At 41.0% G+C, this 20096-nt stretch overlaps 1 protein-coding gene across 8 annotated transcripts in view; it reads right to left on the bottom strand.

Annotated features, from left to right (window-relative positions):
• The window catches only part of supt3h (SPT3 homolog, SAGA and STAGA complex component), a 320780-nt gene that overhangs the window by 50866 nt on the left and 249818 nt on the right, over window positions 1-20096 (bottom strand). For all 8 annotated transcript variants that reach the window (XM_052024365.1, XM_052024364.1, XM_052024362.1 and 5 more), the window contains 3 exons: window positions 11214-11326; window positions 10510-10620; window positions 6446-6637 (listed from right to left, as the gene is read on the bottom strand). In XM_052024365.1, the coding sequence (XP_051880325.1) occupies window positions 6446-6637; window positions 10510-10620; window positions 11214-11326 (416 nt within the window). The remainder of the gene's footprint in view (window positions 1-6445; window positions 6638-10509; window positions 10621-11213; window positions 11327-20096) is intronic.

Below are 20096 nucleotides of genomic sequence, written 5' to 3'. Positions count from 1 at the left end.
CCATATGCCTCACATTCTATGCTCATCTTGAAAGGAGCACATTAAATTAATTTTTTTTGACACATTTACCCTTTTTAAGAGAAAGTTCAATAGTCTTTTTCCATAATTAGTCCTCAGGCTCTAAGAATCAGACTATCCTTTGCTACTCTCAAGCAAGTTTGAAAACCTCCCTTGCATCTCTGTGACCATAAATGGATACACTCCACGATGTGCCATCGAATGGAGCATTGCATCATTTCAGGGCAAAGCCCCTCGACTTGTAACTTACTAATTTCATGACATAGCACTGAAATGTTCTCATCATGATTGACCATAACCTTCAGGGAAATTAGCCTAATGGGAACATATATGTTACTGAATGGATGCAAATGAGAGGCAGATTCATTTCAAAGGCCAAAGTCACAGTAAAGTCACAAGCTGTTTTACAGCAAAGACACCAACTAAAATTACTGGATGGATGCTAATAGAGACTCTGATAGTTTGAGAGGCCATAATACCTGCATTAAGTTAAAAGATATTTAAGTTGCAATAGAATATGAATAGATATGGAATAATCGTTGAGGGAAGGTATAATTCACCAGTTCAAATTTAACTGAGATTATCAGTGGATAATGAAGTTCAAAGTTGGGATCCCTGGCTTAAAGCCTTATGCCACAGAGTTGCAATGACCTGATCTACATACCATGCCTAACTATAATCTTCTGGGAAGACAGTCCATTAGTTAACTTTCCCAATATTCAACTGGATTACAAAGAGATCAGTAAAAAGGAAAAGTGTTACATAACTTGGGCAAAATTTCTTTCCTTCTTAATGAGATGAGAAATTGAATACAGGAAGTCCCCGACTTAAGAACGCCCGACTTACGAACATCCGTACTTACGAACCGACCCCCGTAAAGCCTAATATTTTTTAAAAAAATCGAGTTACACACAATGGTTCGTACTAACGAACCGGCGGACTACTTTGTGCGACGCTCAAAACACTGAGCGTTTTAAGCGGTTCATCGGCCCGTAATCATGGCTTCAAAGCATAAATCTCATGCAAGTGATGGCGATGCATCGAAGAAAAGGAAAACGATCACGATTGAAATGAAAGTAGAAATAATAAAGCGTTCAGAGAGAGGTGAAACACCAACAAACATTGGAAAAGCGTTAGGCTACAGTCGGTCAATGATCGGGACAATTATAAAGGACAGGGGGAGAGTAATAGAGTACGTTAAAAGGCTCTGTCCCAATGAAAGCGACAATTATCACTAAGCAATGCAGTGGTTTAATTATTGAAATGGAAAGGCTATTGGTAATTTGGTTAGAGGATCAAAATAAGTGTAATATTCCTATTAGCCTTGGCTTAGTGCAAGAAAAGGCTCGAAGCCTTTTTTTTAAAACAAAATAAACTTTATTCATAATAAAGGAAACTATATACAATAATAAAAACTGTTCAAACCTCTACATTCGTGTACAGTTCAATTCTTAGTGTTACCTTTTTATATATAAAAAACACAGCACCGATGCCACACGTGTGGCTCCCTGGGGTGATACCCCAATCCCATATTTACAACCTTTGAGCGGCTTCCTCGCCTGACCCCACTCCCCCTTCTCCTGTGGCAGAAGAACCCTAAACTGTCGTCCTTCCCCACCGAGCCCTTGCGCTGGCTGCACCCAACTTCAGTGCGTCCCTCAGCACGTACTCCTGCAGCCTGGAATGTGCCAGTCGGCAGCATTCCCCTACGGACATCTCGCAGTGCTGGGAGACCAACAATTTTCGGGCAGACCAAAGGGCGTCTTTCACTGAGTTGATGACCTTCCAGCAGCAGTTGATGTCCGTCTCTGTGTGTGTCCCCGGGAACAGCCTTTTCAGTGATTTAAAGGCTGCATGTGCAGCAAGTGAAGGTGCTTGTGATGAAGAATTTGTTGCGAGTAGAGGTTGGTTCAACCATTTCAAAGGGAGGGTAAATTTACAGAATATCAAAGTGCAAGGTGAAGCAGCGAGTGCCAACATAAGTGCTGCGAGAGAGTTTCCTGAAACGTTGAAAAAAATTGAGGAGGGAGGTTATGTGCCTGAGCAAATATTTAATGTAGATGAGACTGGCTTTTTTTGGAAAAAAATGCCTGAAAGGACATACATTTCAAAAGAGGAAAAAACTGCTCCAGGGCATAAGACATCCAAGGATAGGCTAACGTTATTGCTTGGTGGTAACGCATCCGGGGATTTCAAGCTTAAGCCTATGCTTGTGTATTGCTCCCTAAATCCGAGGGCACTTAGACGAATCATCAAGGCATCTCTTCCTGTTATTTGGAAGGCAAACACAAAGGCTTGGTTAACAAAAGCTCTCTTCGAAGATTGGTTCCTGAACTTTTTTGTTCCTGCTGCTGAATGTTATTACTTGGCCAAGAAGATTCCTTTCAAAATTCTCCTTGTGCTTGACAACGCCCCCGGACATCCAAGCACTTTAGATGACCTTCACCCCAATGTAAAGGTCGTCTTTTCACCACCCAACACCACATCACTACTTCAGCCAATGGATCAGGGAATCATACCCTCCTTTAAGGCTTACTATTTACGCCGCACCTTCTCACAAGCAGTCAGGGCTACCCAAGATGATGAAGTGACCTTAAAGGAGTTCTGGAGGAATTACAACATCTACGATGGCATCAAAAACATAGCAGATTCTTGGGAGGAAGTGAAGAAAACCAACATGAAAGGAGTCTGGAACAAATTGTGCCCGCAATTCGCAGATGGTTTTAAAGAGTTTACAGCTGAGGACATTGCCGAAGCCAGGCAAGCTGTGGTTGATATTGGTAATAATCAACTGCATTTAGACATCAATGAAGATGATGTCTTAGACTTGCTTGAATCCCATGCCAAAGAACTGACCAATGAGGATCTTATGGAGCTGGAGCAGCAGATGATAGCATTTGAGGAAGAAGGCTGGGACCAAGAAACTGCAGAACCCAAGAAGTTTTTGACAAAGGAGTTAGCTGAAGCCTTTCGTCTCATTGAAGCAGGGATGGCAAAGTTAGAGGAGCAAGATCCTAACGCAGAAAGGTTCAACAAAGTTTACCGGATAGTTACCAACGGCCTCAGCTGCTACAAGGCCATTTATAATGAGAAAAAGAAAAGCTCTGTTCAAGCCTCCCTCGATGTTTACTTTAAGAAATTGACTTCAGAAGTTAACCTTCACTCTACAGCAGCAGTATCAATCCCTGACTCTCCAGCACCAGGTCCATCCTCTCCAGCACCAGGCCTATCATCCCATTAATAAAGTCATTTCATATCTAAACAGTTTAAGAAATGTTTCTTTGATGTTTTTTATACCCACACACAGACACACACACACAGACACATCCTCTCTCTCAATTATAAACATTTGACTAATTGACGCTAGATGTGAACCGTACGTAACTGTTCCAACTTACATACAAATTCGAATTATGAACAGATTCAAAAATGGAACTCGTTCGTAATCCGGGGACTTCCTGTAATCAAAGACATGCTTTATAATACTGCTAAAGATCTTAATAGCAAAAATACAGAAATTTGGTGAAAATAGAGAGAAAGGTTCTACCAAATAACCTGTAAAGGTCGAATAAGCTCTGCAAGCAATGAATATCACATCTGATGAAATAAAATAATAATGTTTCATTAAACCCAGGCTTTGTTTCAAAGTCCAACACCTTCCTGACGAAGTATATTGGATAATCGAAAACTATGTAATCAATCATTTTAAGGGGTATTTAACTTGAACAAGCATTAATTAATATTCAAAACTGTAATATATTACTAAAAACATACAATTCTTTAAGATCCAAAGGGAGGTGAATGAGCATGGGTGGTAGGTAAAGGGGGTGTGATTACCCAGCAATCCACAGCCCCTTATACACTGCTTTACTTTCTACCACTGGAAAACAAAATCAACTGGTCTCTTAAAGAGGTAGTTGGTTTATCACCACCTCCTTACAGCTCAAGAACAATTTTACTCCAGTGCCTGTAGCTTCAACCAACGTCTTGAGTAGAATGATGTAAAGAACAGTAAACACCAAATCTATTTAGTCATAAAAAAAACAAGTAAGCACATTCCTGTTTCAGTGGATATTGGCAATTGTCGGAAAAGGCACAAAGCATATGACTTTCAAATTGCATTATTTGAGCCAAAGTTATCCAAAAATCTTAACTTTTCTTTATACCAGTAATTCAAAATGGTCTGATAAGTCAACAGTAAATATAATACCGATTCATACATTTTACTATTATAATTTCGATAAAGTGCAGCACCATGGTATAGCGAACACAGGTTTTGTCTTCAGAGGAAAAGACACAAGTAATTCCAGAAATGTGAGAGAACCAAAAATTCAGTTAAGGTGAGAAATTAAAGGAAATGAATATTATTAAAATATTTAGTGCTGGAGAAATAAATGGCACTGAAAACCAATAAATCCCCAAGGCCTGATAATTTGCATCCCAGAGTACCAAAGGAGAAGCTGTGGAAATGGAAGATGCATTGGTTAATATTTTCTAGAACTATATAGACTACGGCATAGTTCCTGCAGCTTGGAGGGTGGCAAATGTAGTCCCACTATTTAACAAAAGAGGGTGTGAATAAACAGGACATTACAGACAGGTTACCCTAACATTAGCAGTGGGGAAGATGCCAGAGGTTATTATAAAGGACAAATTAACAGAGTAAGAATATGAATCCTTTCTGGATGGCTGCAGTAACTAGTGGGGTGTCACAGGGATTAGTGCTTGGGTCTCAGCTGTTCATAAATTTGGATGAGGGGACTAGTGTACTATTTTGAATTTTGCTAAGGACATTAAACTGAGTGGGATTAGGAATCATGAGAAGCACACAAAGTGGGTTCAAGGCAACTTAGACAGATTGAGTGACAGGGCAAAACAGAGCAGATGCAATCTAACATTGAATTAGGAAAAACAAAAGGTGATATAATCATTTTTAAATGATGTTATATTAGGAAACATTAATGTAGAAATTGAGACATAAGAGTCTGCAGATGCTGGAATCTGGAGCAACAAACACTCTGCTGGAGGAACTCAGCAAGTCATGCAGCATCTGTGGGAGGAAAGGAATTGTCGAAACCCTGCATCAGGACTGAGAGTGGAGAGGCGAGGTGGCCCGCATAGAGAGGGGAAAGGGAGTGGTGAGCCCCCCTCTATACTGATTGGTGGACTGAGAAGTGTCAGTCTGAGAAATGACAGGCAGGAGGTGCCAGGTAGGGGAGGGGAGCAGGGTTGAGTTGGGATGAAGTGGTAGGTGAATGATAGATGGAAGCAGACAAAGAAATAGAGAGGGAGAAAAAAAATGTAGAAAGCAACTTGGGTGTCCATGTACACTAGTCATTGAAAATAAACATGCTAGTGCAGCAAACAGTTAAGAAGGCAAAAGGTATGTTAGCTTTCATAGCAAGAGGATTTGAGTACTGGAGTAATGATGGCTTGCTACACTTATACAGGGTGTTGGTGAAACTGCACATGGAGTATTGTGTGAAATTTTGGTCTGATTACTTACAAAATATATGCCATAGAGGGAGCACAGTGAAGATTCACCAGACTGATTCCTGGGGCAGTGGGACTACCATATGAGGAAAGCTCATCTCAACTACATTTGTACTCAGTAGAACTTAGAAGAATGAGAAGTAATCTAACCGAAACTATCAAAGTTCTGACAAGGCTGGGCAGACTGGCTGTGGAGACAATGTTTCCCCTGTTTGTGTGCCAAGAGCAAGGGATCACTATCTCAGGTTACAGATCAAGAAATTAAGGTCAAGGAAAATTTTCTTCATCCAGAGGGGGGGTGAACCTGCAGAAGTAGCTATCATAGGGGGCTGTTAAGGACAAGTTGCCGAACATTTTTAAGAGACAGATAAATTTCGAAACAGAAAAGGCATCGGGGGTATGGGGCAAGAGTGGGAATATGACATTAGGATAGACGATCACCTATGATCTTAAAGAATGGCAGAACAGATAGAAGGTATTGGTGTTGGTTTATTATTGTCACTTGTACCGAGGTACAGTGAAAAACTTGTTTTGCAAACCGATCATACAGGTCAATTCATTACACAGTGCAGTTACATTGAGTTAGTAGAGTGCATTGAGATAGTACAGGTAAAAACAATAATGACTTACTCCTATTCTATGTTTCTATTTTAGAGAGCTATTTTATCAAGCAAAAAATACACTGGTGTAGCAGCCCAGACCTGCAGGACTTGAACTGCCATCGGCGGCCGCAGGCGCATGTGCGGGAGTGCGACGCAGACTAACCGTGGGGCGGTCCTTCCGGTGGGGACCACACGTCACGTCTGCCGGAGAGGCTCTCGGTTACTTTAGCGAGCACGTGCGTTTTTTTTTGATTCAGTAAAGTGTGCTCCAGTCTAGCCTCCGTGTTTCTGCATTTTCTTTCCTGCCACGCGCCGCGTACAGCTACACTAACCTTTTTTCGCTTGCGAGTTTTTGCCTTGGAATTGCTGGAATCTTGGCCCAAGCTCCCATTGCCCACATTTCCTGAATGTGTTTTAGACACATGTGGCACGGTTGATGCTGGAGTAGTTGGGGTTGATGGGGGTGTATTCTCAGGAGAATCAGGATTGTTCTTCAGGTTGACAGATTGAACATGAAGTTGCATCTAAAAGAATACCAAATAATTTTGTTGAGAGCCTCAAATACCAATAGACTATCCACAAACAATACATACTACCAAGTATAGTGTGATTTAGTTTTGAGCAGGCATAACTTTGCCTTTGGCTTCAATTTAAACAAATTGTTTGCCTTCTCCATTTGATGGACATCTCCATCTGTTCTTTATAAGGACTGAAAGGCTCATGCACATTATCATAAACATCATGGCCAGGTCTTGCACCATTCTCCCTTTAACACCTACAAGGCTTAATCTGACAAGCCACATTCACTACCCTTTATTTCTCCCATGCTCAAGTCTGAAGTCGGTCAGTCTGTTGGTGGTGCTCGATGGACTAAGTCATAACTTGGCTTTGGTCCAAGTACTTTTCAATCTATTATTTACCACTCTTAAATAAGCCTTTTACAATACTGGCACAAGTTTAATCTTGATTTTTAATTGCTAAAATGAATACCAGATCTAAAGCGACAGCTAATGGTAAAGGTAATGGAGACCAACCTACTTTGGAAGCTGTTTCTAATCTGGATAGAAAGTTTGACCGGAGCTTTGCCGAATTGAAGTCCATTTTACAGGACTTTGAAGAAAAACAAAATACTCTCATCCAGGAGAATGCCAAACAAAGGCAACTAATTGCTGAACTCGACCAAGCTGGTAAAGAGAGAGATGTCAAACTTCATTTACTTGAAAAAGCTTTAATTACGACCAAGCAAAACTTGGAAAAGCAACAACAGAGGATCATCGACCTGGAAGGACGCAGCAGGAGGAAAAATTTAAGAAACATCAACTTTCCAGAAGACACGGAGACTGGTAACCCCACGGAATTCTTTAGTAAAGTTTTGGTCGATGTGTTCTCTGCTGACCCCATTCTGGACAGAGCTCATAGAGCATTAAGATTCAAACCTGCTCCGGATCAAAAACCTCGGCCAGTAATTTTGAGATTTCATTTTGTCAGTGTCAAGGAACTCTTGATTCGTACTGCTTGTCGTCATGGAATGATTCAATTTAAACAATGGAAGTTTCGAATAGTTGAAGATTACGCCCCAGAAGTTATGAAAGAAAGGCTGACCTATAAACCAATTATGGCTCGTCTCTATCAAAGCAATTATCATCCTGCATTACTATTCCCAGCAAGGCTCAGAGTTACACTACCTGATAAATCTCGTAAATGGTTTAAATCTGTTCAAGAGGACGAGCAGTTTCTTTTGAACTAGCTTTTAATTTTAAAAGCTAAGTCTGAAGTCAGGTACTGTTGCTTCACGTCTGCATGTTGAAGTTACTGTGACTAATTTCAGACTCACCCTACAGTCACTGGATGCTTTCAACAAGTTCATCAATTCTTTCCCATTCCATCTTTGTCCCCAGTGTAATGTATAAGCCCCTGTGAGTTCCAATCTATGGTGAATTAATGCACAGAGTACTACACTGGAAACATAGAGAGCTGTAAGAAGTGTGGAGCAAAAATAAACTACTGGAAGAACTTAGCAGGTCGAGCAGCAGCTGTGGAGGTAAAAGGGATGTGTCGACGTTCCAGTACTGATGCAGGGTCTCAACCTGAAAACAACTCATCCCTTTTTTGCTTCAGATTCCAGACTTGTTTTTTTTACAAGTGCATCTGGTTTATTCTTCTCAGATAGTATATGTGCACAATGATACACACTCAGTTAAATCTATATGCAGCAATATCACAGGTATTTATATGCTACAGACTACAGCTACAAAGGACTAAGATATGGAATAGCCAGGGTTTAATTAAATGGCGGAACAGGCTCAAAGGGATGATTTACCTGTTGCTGTTCCCATGTTCCCTACTTTCTTCCAGTCAGCCTAAAATAATTTTCTTTAAAATCTGATGCTGAATTTGAGTTTGCTACCAGGTGAGAAAAAGATCAGAGACATTATCCATCTCTATTGCTCAAATATATATCCACTAGGGCCATGGTGCCTTATCCTGGAACCTAAATGGCTCTTATTATGTTTTAAGAGTCTGGTCTCACTGGTAGTTTTATCTCCAGAGGAAGTTGACAATTAATACAAAGCTGCTGCTGATTTATTCCATTTAAACAATTCAACATGTAAATGTGTCATTGCAGTATGAATTCCAAATGCTGAGACGCCATTGACACACTGGGAGGAATGTCAACATCTGTCTGAAATGGTGACACATTTGGTGAAGCAACAGTCACCCACTCAAGCCAATACTATGTGCAGCTTCAGGCTTCGTTCACAAGGTGCCCTCAGGTTATTTGCACCAAATGGGCACTCTGTTGCCCTGCTCTAGTTGTGAGTGAAGAGAACTATAAATTTCCTATGCAATTTTCCAAAAATACTCCAGTGGTGAATCAAGAACTGACCGATAATTAGCTTACCAATGCCCAATATGACTTTTGCCAGGACCATTTGGCTCCAGACCTCATCAAAGACTTGGTCCAAACATAAATCCAAGAAATGAATTCCAGAAGTGAAGTTTAAATGACTGCCCTCGACAATGGCAGCACTTGCCCAAGTGTGGCACCAAGGCATCTGAGTAAAAGTGAAGGCAATGGTCATCAAAGAGTAAAAACACTTCAGTGATTGGAGTCATACCTCCCACAAAGGAAGATGTTTGTGGCTGTTGAAGATCAATCATCCCTAAGGCATTGCTGCTGGAGTTCCCCAGGGCAGTGTGCTAGGCACCACCATCTTCAGCTGTTCATCAATGATGCTGCTTTCAAGTAACATCAATGTGGGGATGTTTGCTGATGATCGAGCTTTAATTCAGTTCTATACACAACTCTTCAGCAATAAATTATTCCATGCCTACATGTAGCAAAATTCAGGCAGCATTCAGGCGTGAGCTTATAGGTGGCAGGTACCATTGGAAAGATAAAAGTTCCAGACAATGACAATCTCCAACAACCTACCCTTAACATTCATTTGCATTAAAGTTGCCAAGTACCTCATCATTAACATCTTGGGTGTCACCAATGGCAAAAAACTCAGGTGGACTAACCACATAAATCCTGTGGCTACAAGAGCAGGTCAAAGGCTGGGAATCCTGCAGCAAGTGATGTACTTCTTGAATCCCCAGTACTTTTCCACAATGTACAAGGCACATCAGGAGTGCAGCTTAGGAACACTCAAGAAACCTAACAACATCCAGGAAAAAGCAGCCTGCTTGATTAGCATCCCATTTAACAGCCAAAACATTCAGTCTTTCCACTGCAGGTGCACTGTGGCTACCAATGACTACTATTGACAAAATGCACAGTAGATACTTGCCTAGGCTACTCCTTTAACACCTCTGAAATGAAGAACAAAGGGTTCAAGTGTTCAGAAATACTACCATTTTCAGGTTCCACTCCAAGTCACACAACGTCCTGACTTGGAAATAAATGTATCATTGTTTCTTCAGTGTAGCTGAGTCACCATTTCCAGCCCTTTCTTCTTGATTGAGACTGACTGTGCGGTAATTAGCTGGTCTAGATTTACAATGACTCAGCTGTCAACTGATTCAGGCTTGTCTATAGTTTACTTCTCACCGACAAACTGATTAGCAGTTTAGACAGAACTCTATGGGTTGATGATTTCACTCTTCGGGCCAATTCAAAGGCATCATAAGGCTAATGATGCATTTTACGCTATTTCTGGTAGATAGCAGCTGGAGGGAAATTACCATTTATATGAATTGTAATGTTCCTTGTGGAATCTGACTCTGCAACGAGCAGGAGTATGCACTTTTGGGCAATAGTCCAAATTGGAACACACACAATTGCAGCTTAACATAACTAAAACATAAATGGTAGCATTTGTTTCTCCATGGGAGAAAATCTGGGTGGTAAATTCCCTTCCACTTAGAGACTGTGTTAGTTAGAAGTACTTACCTCAGGCAATGTAGTGTTGTGATGTGCAAATGTTGCAGCTCTGGCATTATTAAATGGATCACCAGTTTTAGCTGTCATATCTTGCTTCACCAAAAGAGCTAGGTCCACCAGCTTAAAAATAATATATTGATAAGAGATAATTATGGGGATTTTAACAGAAGTGTTAACTTGACATTACGTGAATCATAAAACATTCATATAACCAAAGAATATTGTTCATCTCTTATGAGCTTGGCAATAACTTTGATGTGTTTAAGTCATTCAGAATTTTTGTTGTTAACAGTATAATAGGCTAAAACCACAGAAAGGCACTGCCACTGAACCTCCCATCCTCTCTAAAACCTGCATTAAAGAGGCCAACTTTTACATCCTTGCATGCAAGTATAAATTGAACTGTTTTATTACAGTGACAACCACCTTGTTCTCCTTGTTCTACCCTACCCTCCCCTCCCTCCCTCCCTCCCCCCCCCCCCCCCCCCAATGGTTCATCACTGTACAGATTTCAATGAGAATAGACCAAGGAAACTATTTTTACACCTGGCCATTACAACTCATGACCTCTGAGTTGCTAAATCATCACCAGAGCCACCACGCATTCCATACCTTTTACAGAGACTGCAATGCAGATGATAATGCAAAAACTACACTTCAAATGTATTTAATCAACTATTAGAAATCTCCATTTTATAAAATTTTCACATTACCTGGGCCACTGTTTCATAGGCTAAGTATGCCATGATCTCTAATGCGACTGGATTAGGCTTGACCTCCATGCTGCTGCAGTCTAACCAGTCTTTAAACTTACTTGACTTCTTGGCTGTTAATTGTGAGAAAAATATATGGAATATTAATTTATGTGGAAAAAGCTGCACTCCTATGTATGTTACAGCAGCAGACACATAAACAAATGTCAAAGATCTTTTTAGCATGTCATCCTGACCTTAAAAACTATATAGCAACGAAGAACTAGTTTACAAAATTAGCACAACTTTGATTCATTCAATTTGTGTTCACCAACTGATAGCTTTCAACTGCATGAAATAATTTTACTTTGTATTTTTCTGATATTTCAACAGTAACATTCTTACCAGGGTTGATCAACCTTTTGGAAAGAAAGAAATTTATATTGGCAAAATTCTAGAGTTTCAAATATATCATTCTAATAGTTATTCTCATTATTACTATGAATAAACCTTGCAGGGATTCTGAAATCTAGCCAATCAATATAATCTTTAACATGTTTATTTTTCGACTATTTAGTTATAATCTGCACTGTGCATTTATTTCTTAAATTTTCATTTTCACTTTCATCTTTTTTTTCATGACTTCAGTCATTCCTCAAATTTTTCCTCTCCATCTATTACATCCATTCTTTCCCTCCTTCACATACATCTTGGGCTATTTCATTCAGTTCTTACTTTCTCAATCAACTTTTCACCCCTTCCTCATTTCTTAGAATCTCATTATCTCCTTATATGTTTCTTATTTCCTTTTGTAACAAAGACTGACCACCTGGAAACAGCCAGCATTCAATTAGTTTTTGTAAGTAGACAAGTTGACATTTCATTTATCAAGTTTGGTAGAAAATTTGAGGGCTAGCAAAGTGAGAAGGGAGACATGCATGAACAAATGAGGGACAATAGGGCTGCTAGGGAAACGCTGACAGAAATGCAAGCAGTAAAACTGCAAAAAGAGCAGTTACTAATAGTGCAGGGACTGGGAGCCAGAACAATAAACTTACACACTGGCAGACAACATACAGATGGAGAGTTACCCAGCTTAAGCATCAATGAGTCTCTTTTGGTGACTTCGGTGTAACTGCAACCCAAGATCATTGTCACCTGCCACAATTCTCCACTGATGTTTTTACCTTTTATGTTTATCCACTGAAGTTTAATATCTTTCACTGAGACAGTCTGTCGTGCTAGTGTTGAAATACTGACTTTGACAACATCAGGCCTTTACAGCTCCCAGCTTCTCTTCAGCAGGAAAGACTGTCCATATTTTGGGGAACAAGAACAGTTTGTTTCTTTTTAGCCATTCAAGGATGTGAGCATCACTGGCAAGGGCAGCAGTCATTGCACATCCCTAACTGGCTTTGAACTGACAAGATTTTCAACAAGCAGTTGAGTTATTGTTGTGGGTCTGGAGTCACATATAGGCCAGATCAGGTAAGGATGACAGATTTCAATCCCTAAAGCAAGTTTGTGAACCAGATGAGCTTTTAAAATAGAGAAACAAAGGACTGCAGATGCTGGAATCTAGATGAAAAACACGATGATGCTGGAGGAACTCAGCAGGCCAGGCAGCATCTGTCGAGTAAAGCAGGTGGTCAACTTTCTGGATCTGCTCTCTCCTCCTCCTCTGCACCTGCCTATCGCTATCTCTTACCGGCATCTACCTATCACCACCCTGTGCCCACCCTTTCTCCCCTCTTTTGTCCACCTATCACTGCTCTGCTTTTTCCTCCTATGTATTGTGCTTCCCCTTTTCCTATCTTCAGTCCTGAAGAAGGGTCCTGACCCGAAATGTTGACCACCTGCTTTTCTCCATGGATGCTGCCTGGCCTGCTGAGTTCCTCCAGCATCATCAAGCTTCTAAAATAATCTGATAATTTCACATTCATCTACACTGATATTATGTTTTTGATCCCAGTTTACATAATAGCTGAACTTAAATTCCCCATGCTGACATTTGAACCTAGTCCAGGTTGATGGATTACTATCTTGATACTAAGATGACATGCTATATTCAACATGGCCTCATTAATGTAATTTTAAGCATTTAACAATCTACCAATTTCCATTTAAGTACTTTATCAGATTTCTACTTTTTCATTGACAATTTTCTCCAAAATGCTAACAGATTTGCTGAGTATTTCCAACATTTTCAGTTTTTGTTTCAGATGTCCACCCTATGCAGTCATTTTTGTTCATTTCCCTTTATAATATGTTCCTTATTTTATCATGTCATTCCTTTTCCCATTCCTCATTCTCCCTCTTTCACAAAGCATTACCAGCAAAGGATCTTTGGCTGAACCCAAGTGGCATTGGAACTTCAGAAAACAAGCACCATTTGTGTTTTTACTCCTGATTTATATTGTTGTGGCATTTATATCTCATATTTCCCTTTTCCATACACCAGCTGTGTTGACTACTTAGGGCCAGTGTGTGCACAGTAACACCCTTCCCCACCGGGTCAGAGGTTGCTTTCATCAAAAACTGATGGACTAACACACAAACAAGGATCCTGCTGCAATCCACAGAATGCAAACTTTTGATTATTGAGAATTGCATTTAACTTAAGGTTTAATTCAAGACCATTGGCAGAATCATAGGATTTTTTCTTCCTTAGCGAATGCTTTTATCTATAGTATATGGGGTAGAAAGTATGAAAATGAACTTTAACAGGAATCTTTTAATATATACACTTACTATAATTACCATAATAAGCATACTCTGCAGAACACATAGTGCAAGAAAAATCTGTATAATCTACAATACTATATGATCAAAGATCTGGCAAGAAGGAGAGTAGGTTACTACACCCATCACTTGAAGTGGTCCTAAGGAGTTACCATGATTTGCCCTGTAAAGGTGGTGGGCAGTAAAACTAAAACAACACAGTAGTTTTAAAAAATATATTATCAATGAACCTTTGCCTCTCATAGTTAATAGCAGCTGTCCACAAATTCTTAGTTTAGTAAGATGTAAGGATTGAAACTGTTTGAAAAACAGATTTTGGCCAAAATCTTTAGTTAATGAACTGCCCAAAATAGTCAGCACAGTTAATAGGGCCACCATAACTGTGCCGGTTTATGATTGGTGCAATTTGTCTGATATGCCCAACTGCTTGTTCTTTGCGTAATCTTTTCAATTCGAAATTTAAGGAGTGCTCAAGAAAGTTTAATTGGTTTATGGTCTGCACCTGTTAAATTAAAGCAGATAATAAATATAATGTAGTAACTATAAAATAAACCTCAATTATCTGTTTGTCATGTTAGAATCATAAAAGACAGGAACCCTAAGTCATTCATCTCACCATTTCCAAACTAGCTCTTAGCTGAAGTAATCCAAAAACCAAATCTAGTTGTTTCTTCGGAATTTTGTACCTCCATGTACAAGTTTTTATGCAGTTTTTGCTTCGAATGTAGTATTTTGTATCACTAATTGTCATAGAGCTATACAGCATGGAAACAGGCCCTTCAGCCCAACTCATTCATGCAAACCAAGGTGTCTTCCTGAGCAAGTCTCATTTGCCTGCATTTGGCCCGTATTCCTCTAAACCCTTCCTATCTATGTATCTGCCCATGTGGAAAAGCATTCCACTGGACAACAGAACACCATCACAAGAAATGTCTTTGAATCGCTCTACACTCACAATGATTTTAAATTGATCACTTGGAATCACCAACTTTCAACTAATGGAAACACATGAGAGACTGCAGATGCTGGAAATCTGGAGCAACACAAAATGCTGGAGGAACTTGGCAGGCCAGGCAGCAGCTATAGAGGGAAATCAACAGTTGACGTTTTGAGCCGAGACCCTTCATCAGGACTGACTGGAAAAAAAGAGGGCAGAAGCCAGAATAAAAGGGTGGGGGGAGGGGCAGGAGCATGAGCTGGTGGGTGATAGGTGAATCCAGGTGAGAGGGGTCAGGTAGGTAGGTAGGTGGGGGAGGGGGGGAGTTGCAATGATGTGAGAAGTTGAGAGGTGATAGGTGGAAGGGGCAGAGGGCTGAACAAGATGGCGAGGCCTGGAGCTGTGGGAGAGCAAGAGACAAGGCCAGCAGTTATCTCTGCATAGAGATGAGGGTGGCGCGTAGATTGAGGCCCATTGTAATTCCCCTTTCCATTCCCACACTGACATGTCTGTCCATGGCCTCCTCTACTGCCAAGTTAAGGCTAAATGCAGATTAGAGGAACAACACCTCATATTCTGTCTCGGTAGTCTCCAATGTGACAGCATCAACATTGATTTCTCTAACTTCCGGTAACCGCTCCCCCCGTCCCTGTTGGCCCCCCCCCCTTTGGTTTTCCCTTAGCCCTCTGGCCCCTTTACCCCTTCCCCTTTATCTGTTTCCCTTTATTCCTTGGTCTACTGTTCTCTCCTATCAGATTCCATCTTGTTCAGCCCTTTGCCTCATTCACCCGTCACCTCCCAGCTTCTCACATCATTCCCACTTCCCCCCTCCCCCACCTACCTACCTTCCCCTCTCACCTGGATTCACCTATCATCCGCCAGCTCATGCACCTCCCCCTCCACCACCCTTTTATTCTACCTTCTGCCCTCTTTCTTTCCAGTCCTGACAAAGGGCCTCGGCCCGAAACGTCGACTGTTGATTTCCCCATAGATGCTGCCTGACCTGCTGAGTTCTTCCAGCATTTTGTGCATGTTGCTCCAATTAATGGAAATAGTCTTTCAGCACTCAGTTTTCCTTTGCATTTCCTTTTGCAACTTCAAAATTGAAACAGACACTACCTCCATGCGGTAAGAATTATGCAATGGGCCGATCAGTAACAACTATCATCCACGTCAGAGAATGACCAATCCCAACAAGAAAAAGTGTAACCAGGCGTTGGCAGCATTGTCATCACTGATCAGCAAACAGACCACCACTGACCAGAAGCTCAACTGTACCAGCCACATTAATGCAGCGGCTTTAAGAGCAGGTCAGACGCTGGGTATTCTGTGGCAAGTGACTCACTGCCTGGACCCTCAATACATTTTCATAACCTATAAAGTACATCAGAAGCCCGATGGAGTATGCTGCAGCTGCAGCTTCATCACTAGTCAAGAAACCTGGTTCTATTCAGGACAAAGCAGCACCCTTGCATCCAGCACCCTAAACCTTTATTCCCTCTGTCACCAGTGCACTCAGGTTGTGCCTTCTGTAAAATGCAATACATCTACACACTTAGGCTATTCCGGCAGCACCACCCAGGTCTGCGATTTTTGACACCATTAAGTACAAGGGAGTTCCATTACCCACAGGTTCTCCATTATAATAACCAGCATCCTGACTTGAAAGTACATCACTGCTCCTTCACTGACATTAGGTCTAAATCCAAGAACACCCTCCTCAACAGAATTATAGGAGAACCTCTATCAGAAGGACTGCAGTGGTTTGAGGTGGCAGCCCACCACAAATTTCTCAAGGGCAAATTCAGATGGGCATGAATACACACCACATAATAGAATTTTTAAAATATCCATCAAAATCACCACTGAGCTCATAGCACCTCATCCATCCTCATAACTGTAGTTGCTTATTCCTGACATCATCCATGTTGAAAGTCATTGTCCACTCCTGTTGCTTTAATGGTTTTGTAATAACTATGTGCCAAAGCCACAGACAGTGCTCTAACTGTGCCTTGACTGATCACTGCATAATTTCATCATTAGGCATAGAGAAATACAGCACGTAAACATACCCTTTTGCCCACCAAGTCTCTGCTGACCATCAACCACCCATTTACACTGATCCTATATTAATCCCACATTAATTCTCCCCAAATTCCCATCAACTCCCCTAGATTCTACTGCTCAGCTACACACTAGGGACAATTTACAGGGACCAATTAACCTACCAGCTCACATATCTTTGGAATGTCAGAGAAAACAAGAGTCCTCAGAGGACACCCATGCAGTCACAGGGAGAATGTGCAAACTCCACACAGGCAAGGTCAGGATTGAACCTGGGTTACTGGCGCTGCAAGGCAGCAGCTCTACTTGTTGCACCACTGTGCCACCACTACTCTCATACCTTATAGTCCTATTTTTAAACCTAAAATGCTGTTGGCATTCTTTTTTATTACAACTCATCTGACCATGTTGGAATTTCTCAGGAAATTATATATTAAAAATCTTAGTGAGGGCTAAATTTGATTGCAAAGTTGAAGGAGGGAGTGGGGATTGCGAAGTACAATTAAGGCATGCTTGAAATGCTGGCTACACACCAACTTAGTGTTGTTTGCTTATCCTAACATTTTGTGTGCATTCAGCATCAACCATACTGTTGACTGGCTGCAGGCAATAGTGGGAAGATTAAGATCATAATTTTCACCCCTTAACTGCAGAAGTGCATTTTAATTGGAGTAGGGGATGGTATTTGTATAAAATGACCATTCTTTGGGTGACCTGAATTTTGTGGCTTAAGAGGTTCAATAACCTGAGATAAGAAGTGGAGGTCAGTGAACGCATCTTCAAACGTCAGATCCTTCCAATAACACCAAAGGCGTCAAACAATGTTCAGTTCATCATATCCAATTGCTAAGTATTAACAATACTTCCTCATTAGTAATCTATCAATCTGGCCCTAGATGAAATATTAGTAATCTATCAATCTGGCCCCAGATGAAATATTCGTATTCCTCACACACTTAGCACCATGTCTCAGAGCTTGCATACAATGTCAGCTGTTCAACAATGCAGGCACTTCCTTCAAACAATTTAGATTTTACTTGCAGGAGAAAGTGTTACACAAGTGGAGAAAGCAGGGATTAGCAACAGGGATTAGCAGTAGAGATAATCCAATGGAGAACAAAGTGCTAAGAACATGAGAGACAGGAGCAAGATGAAACATGGCTAATATTCCACCATAATCCTACGTTTCTGCACTATTACCATATTCCTTGATTCTGTTAATATTCAGAAATCCATCGATCTCCATTTTAAACAAACCCACTGACTGAGCTTCCACAGCCTTCTGATTTAGAGATTTCTAAGATTCATCACCTTTTATGTGAAGAAATTTCTCCTCATCTCAGTGCTAAATATTCTAAGTAAGGGACCTCTGGACTGGTCAGCCGGGGCAATACCCTGACCTGAAGGCTGCAGATGGTGTAAGCATCCGGTTTGTTTACATTATTCTCCTCACCAATCTTGTCTAAGAGCCTTTCTTATTTCAGATACCCAAGTGCAACCTCGCCAGAGAGCAGGTCATTTTTATTTATTTTATTGATTTATTGGCTTATTATTGTCATGTGTACTGAGATACAGTGAAAATCTTTTTTTTGCATGCCATCCAGGCAGATCATATCATACAGAGTTACATCAGGGGAGTAAAAAGAAAACAGAATGCAGAAAATAGTGTAGCAGCTGCAGAGAAAATGCAGTGCAAGTAAACGAAGTGCAAGGACCACAATGAGGTAGATTGGGAGATCAACAACTCATCTTTAGCATATGAGGGATGAGTCTATGAGTCTGATAACAGCAGGATAGAAGCTGTCCTGGAATCTGGTGGTACGTGCTTTCAAGCTTTTGTACTTCCTGCCCGATGGAAGAGGTAAGAAGAGAGAATGACCAGAGTGGTAGGGGTCCTTGATTATATTGGCTGCTTTCTTGAGGCTGCAGATATTGTAGACAGAGTCAATGGAGGAGAGGCTGGCTTGCATGATGTGCTGGGCTGCGTTCACATCTCACTGCAATTTCTTGTGGTCTTGGGCAAAGCAGTTGCCATACCAAACCATGATGCATCTGGATAGAATGCTTTCTATGGTTCACCAGTAAAAATTGGTAAGAGTCAATGGGGACAAGCTGAATTTCTTTAGCCTTCTGAGAAAGTGAAGGCATTGGTGTGCTATCTTGGCCATGGTATCAACATCACTGTACCAGGACAAATTGTTGGTGATAAGATAAGGGATACACCTAGAAGTGAATTTGCAATGTCTCACCACTTGCATTGAAGTAGCTAACTAATATTATGTATGTTTCATTGGAAGCTCAGACTGCTGCCATCATAAATGTGGATTTGTGTTCAAAAGGGGATTGCCAGTTGTCACAGCAATTCAATAATCTACCTTCCAATAGATCACCAGGATTACTGAGGTAACTCAGGGGATGTTTCTTGCTAACATAAGTCAGCCAGGACTCCTATTGCTTTGCTAGGAGCATGCAGTAGGCAGCTGGGCTTCTAAAATCAGAAGTTCTTATGGTCCTCCTATAAAGTTATCTACCTTCTCTTCCACAGAAAGTCAAATGTCTTCTACAGCCAAGCTGCAGCCACTGGGTAATGTGCTTAAGGACAGGCAAGGGCACATGGAAGATAGGCATTAAGGGAGTGCACAAGTGTAAAATAGTTTACATCCAATATATGGTTGGAATATTTATTTTCTGGGGATTTTATTCTTGCACGCAGATGGTGTGATGGTCAGTCACAGAAGAAAGGGAAGGTCAGAGACTGTAGGCTAAGGGGAATGTGGGTTTACCGTTCTCACAGAGAACTTAGAAAGAAAGGGAGAGTCCTGAATACCTCTCCACTTAATGATCCTTTTCAAACTTCTATTCCCTAACCGTCATCATTTAGTTAATGGCAGGACTGCCCCTCTTGACATCATGGTGAGTTTGTGCAAGTATTTTCTTTACATTTGTTCTCAGATGTTGACATCACTGACAAGGCTGGTATTCATTGCACATCCCTTACTGCCTTTGAACTGTGTGACTGGTTTGGGCTTTTCCCAAGAGCAATTAACCTCATTGATGGGCCTGGAATCCCGTATAAAGTAGACTGGGTAGGGATGGCAAATTTCCTGTCCTAAAGGACTTCAGTGTACCTGATAGGTTTTACAATGATCTAGTGTTTTATA

This window comes from Pristis pectinata, chromosome 10 (assembly GCF_009764475.1).
Source record: "Pristis pectinata isolate sPriPec2 chromosome 10, sPriPec2.1.pri, whole genome shotgun sequence".
Taxonomy (NCBI): domain Eukaryota; kingdom Metazoa; phylum Chordata; class Chondrichthyes; order Rhinopristiformes; family Pristidae; genus Pristis; species Pristis pectinata.
This window is presented reverse-complemented; position numbering and strand designations above follow the sequence as displayed.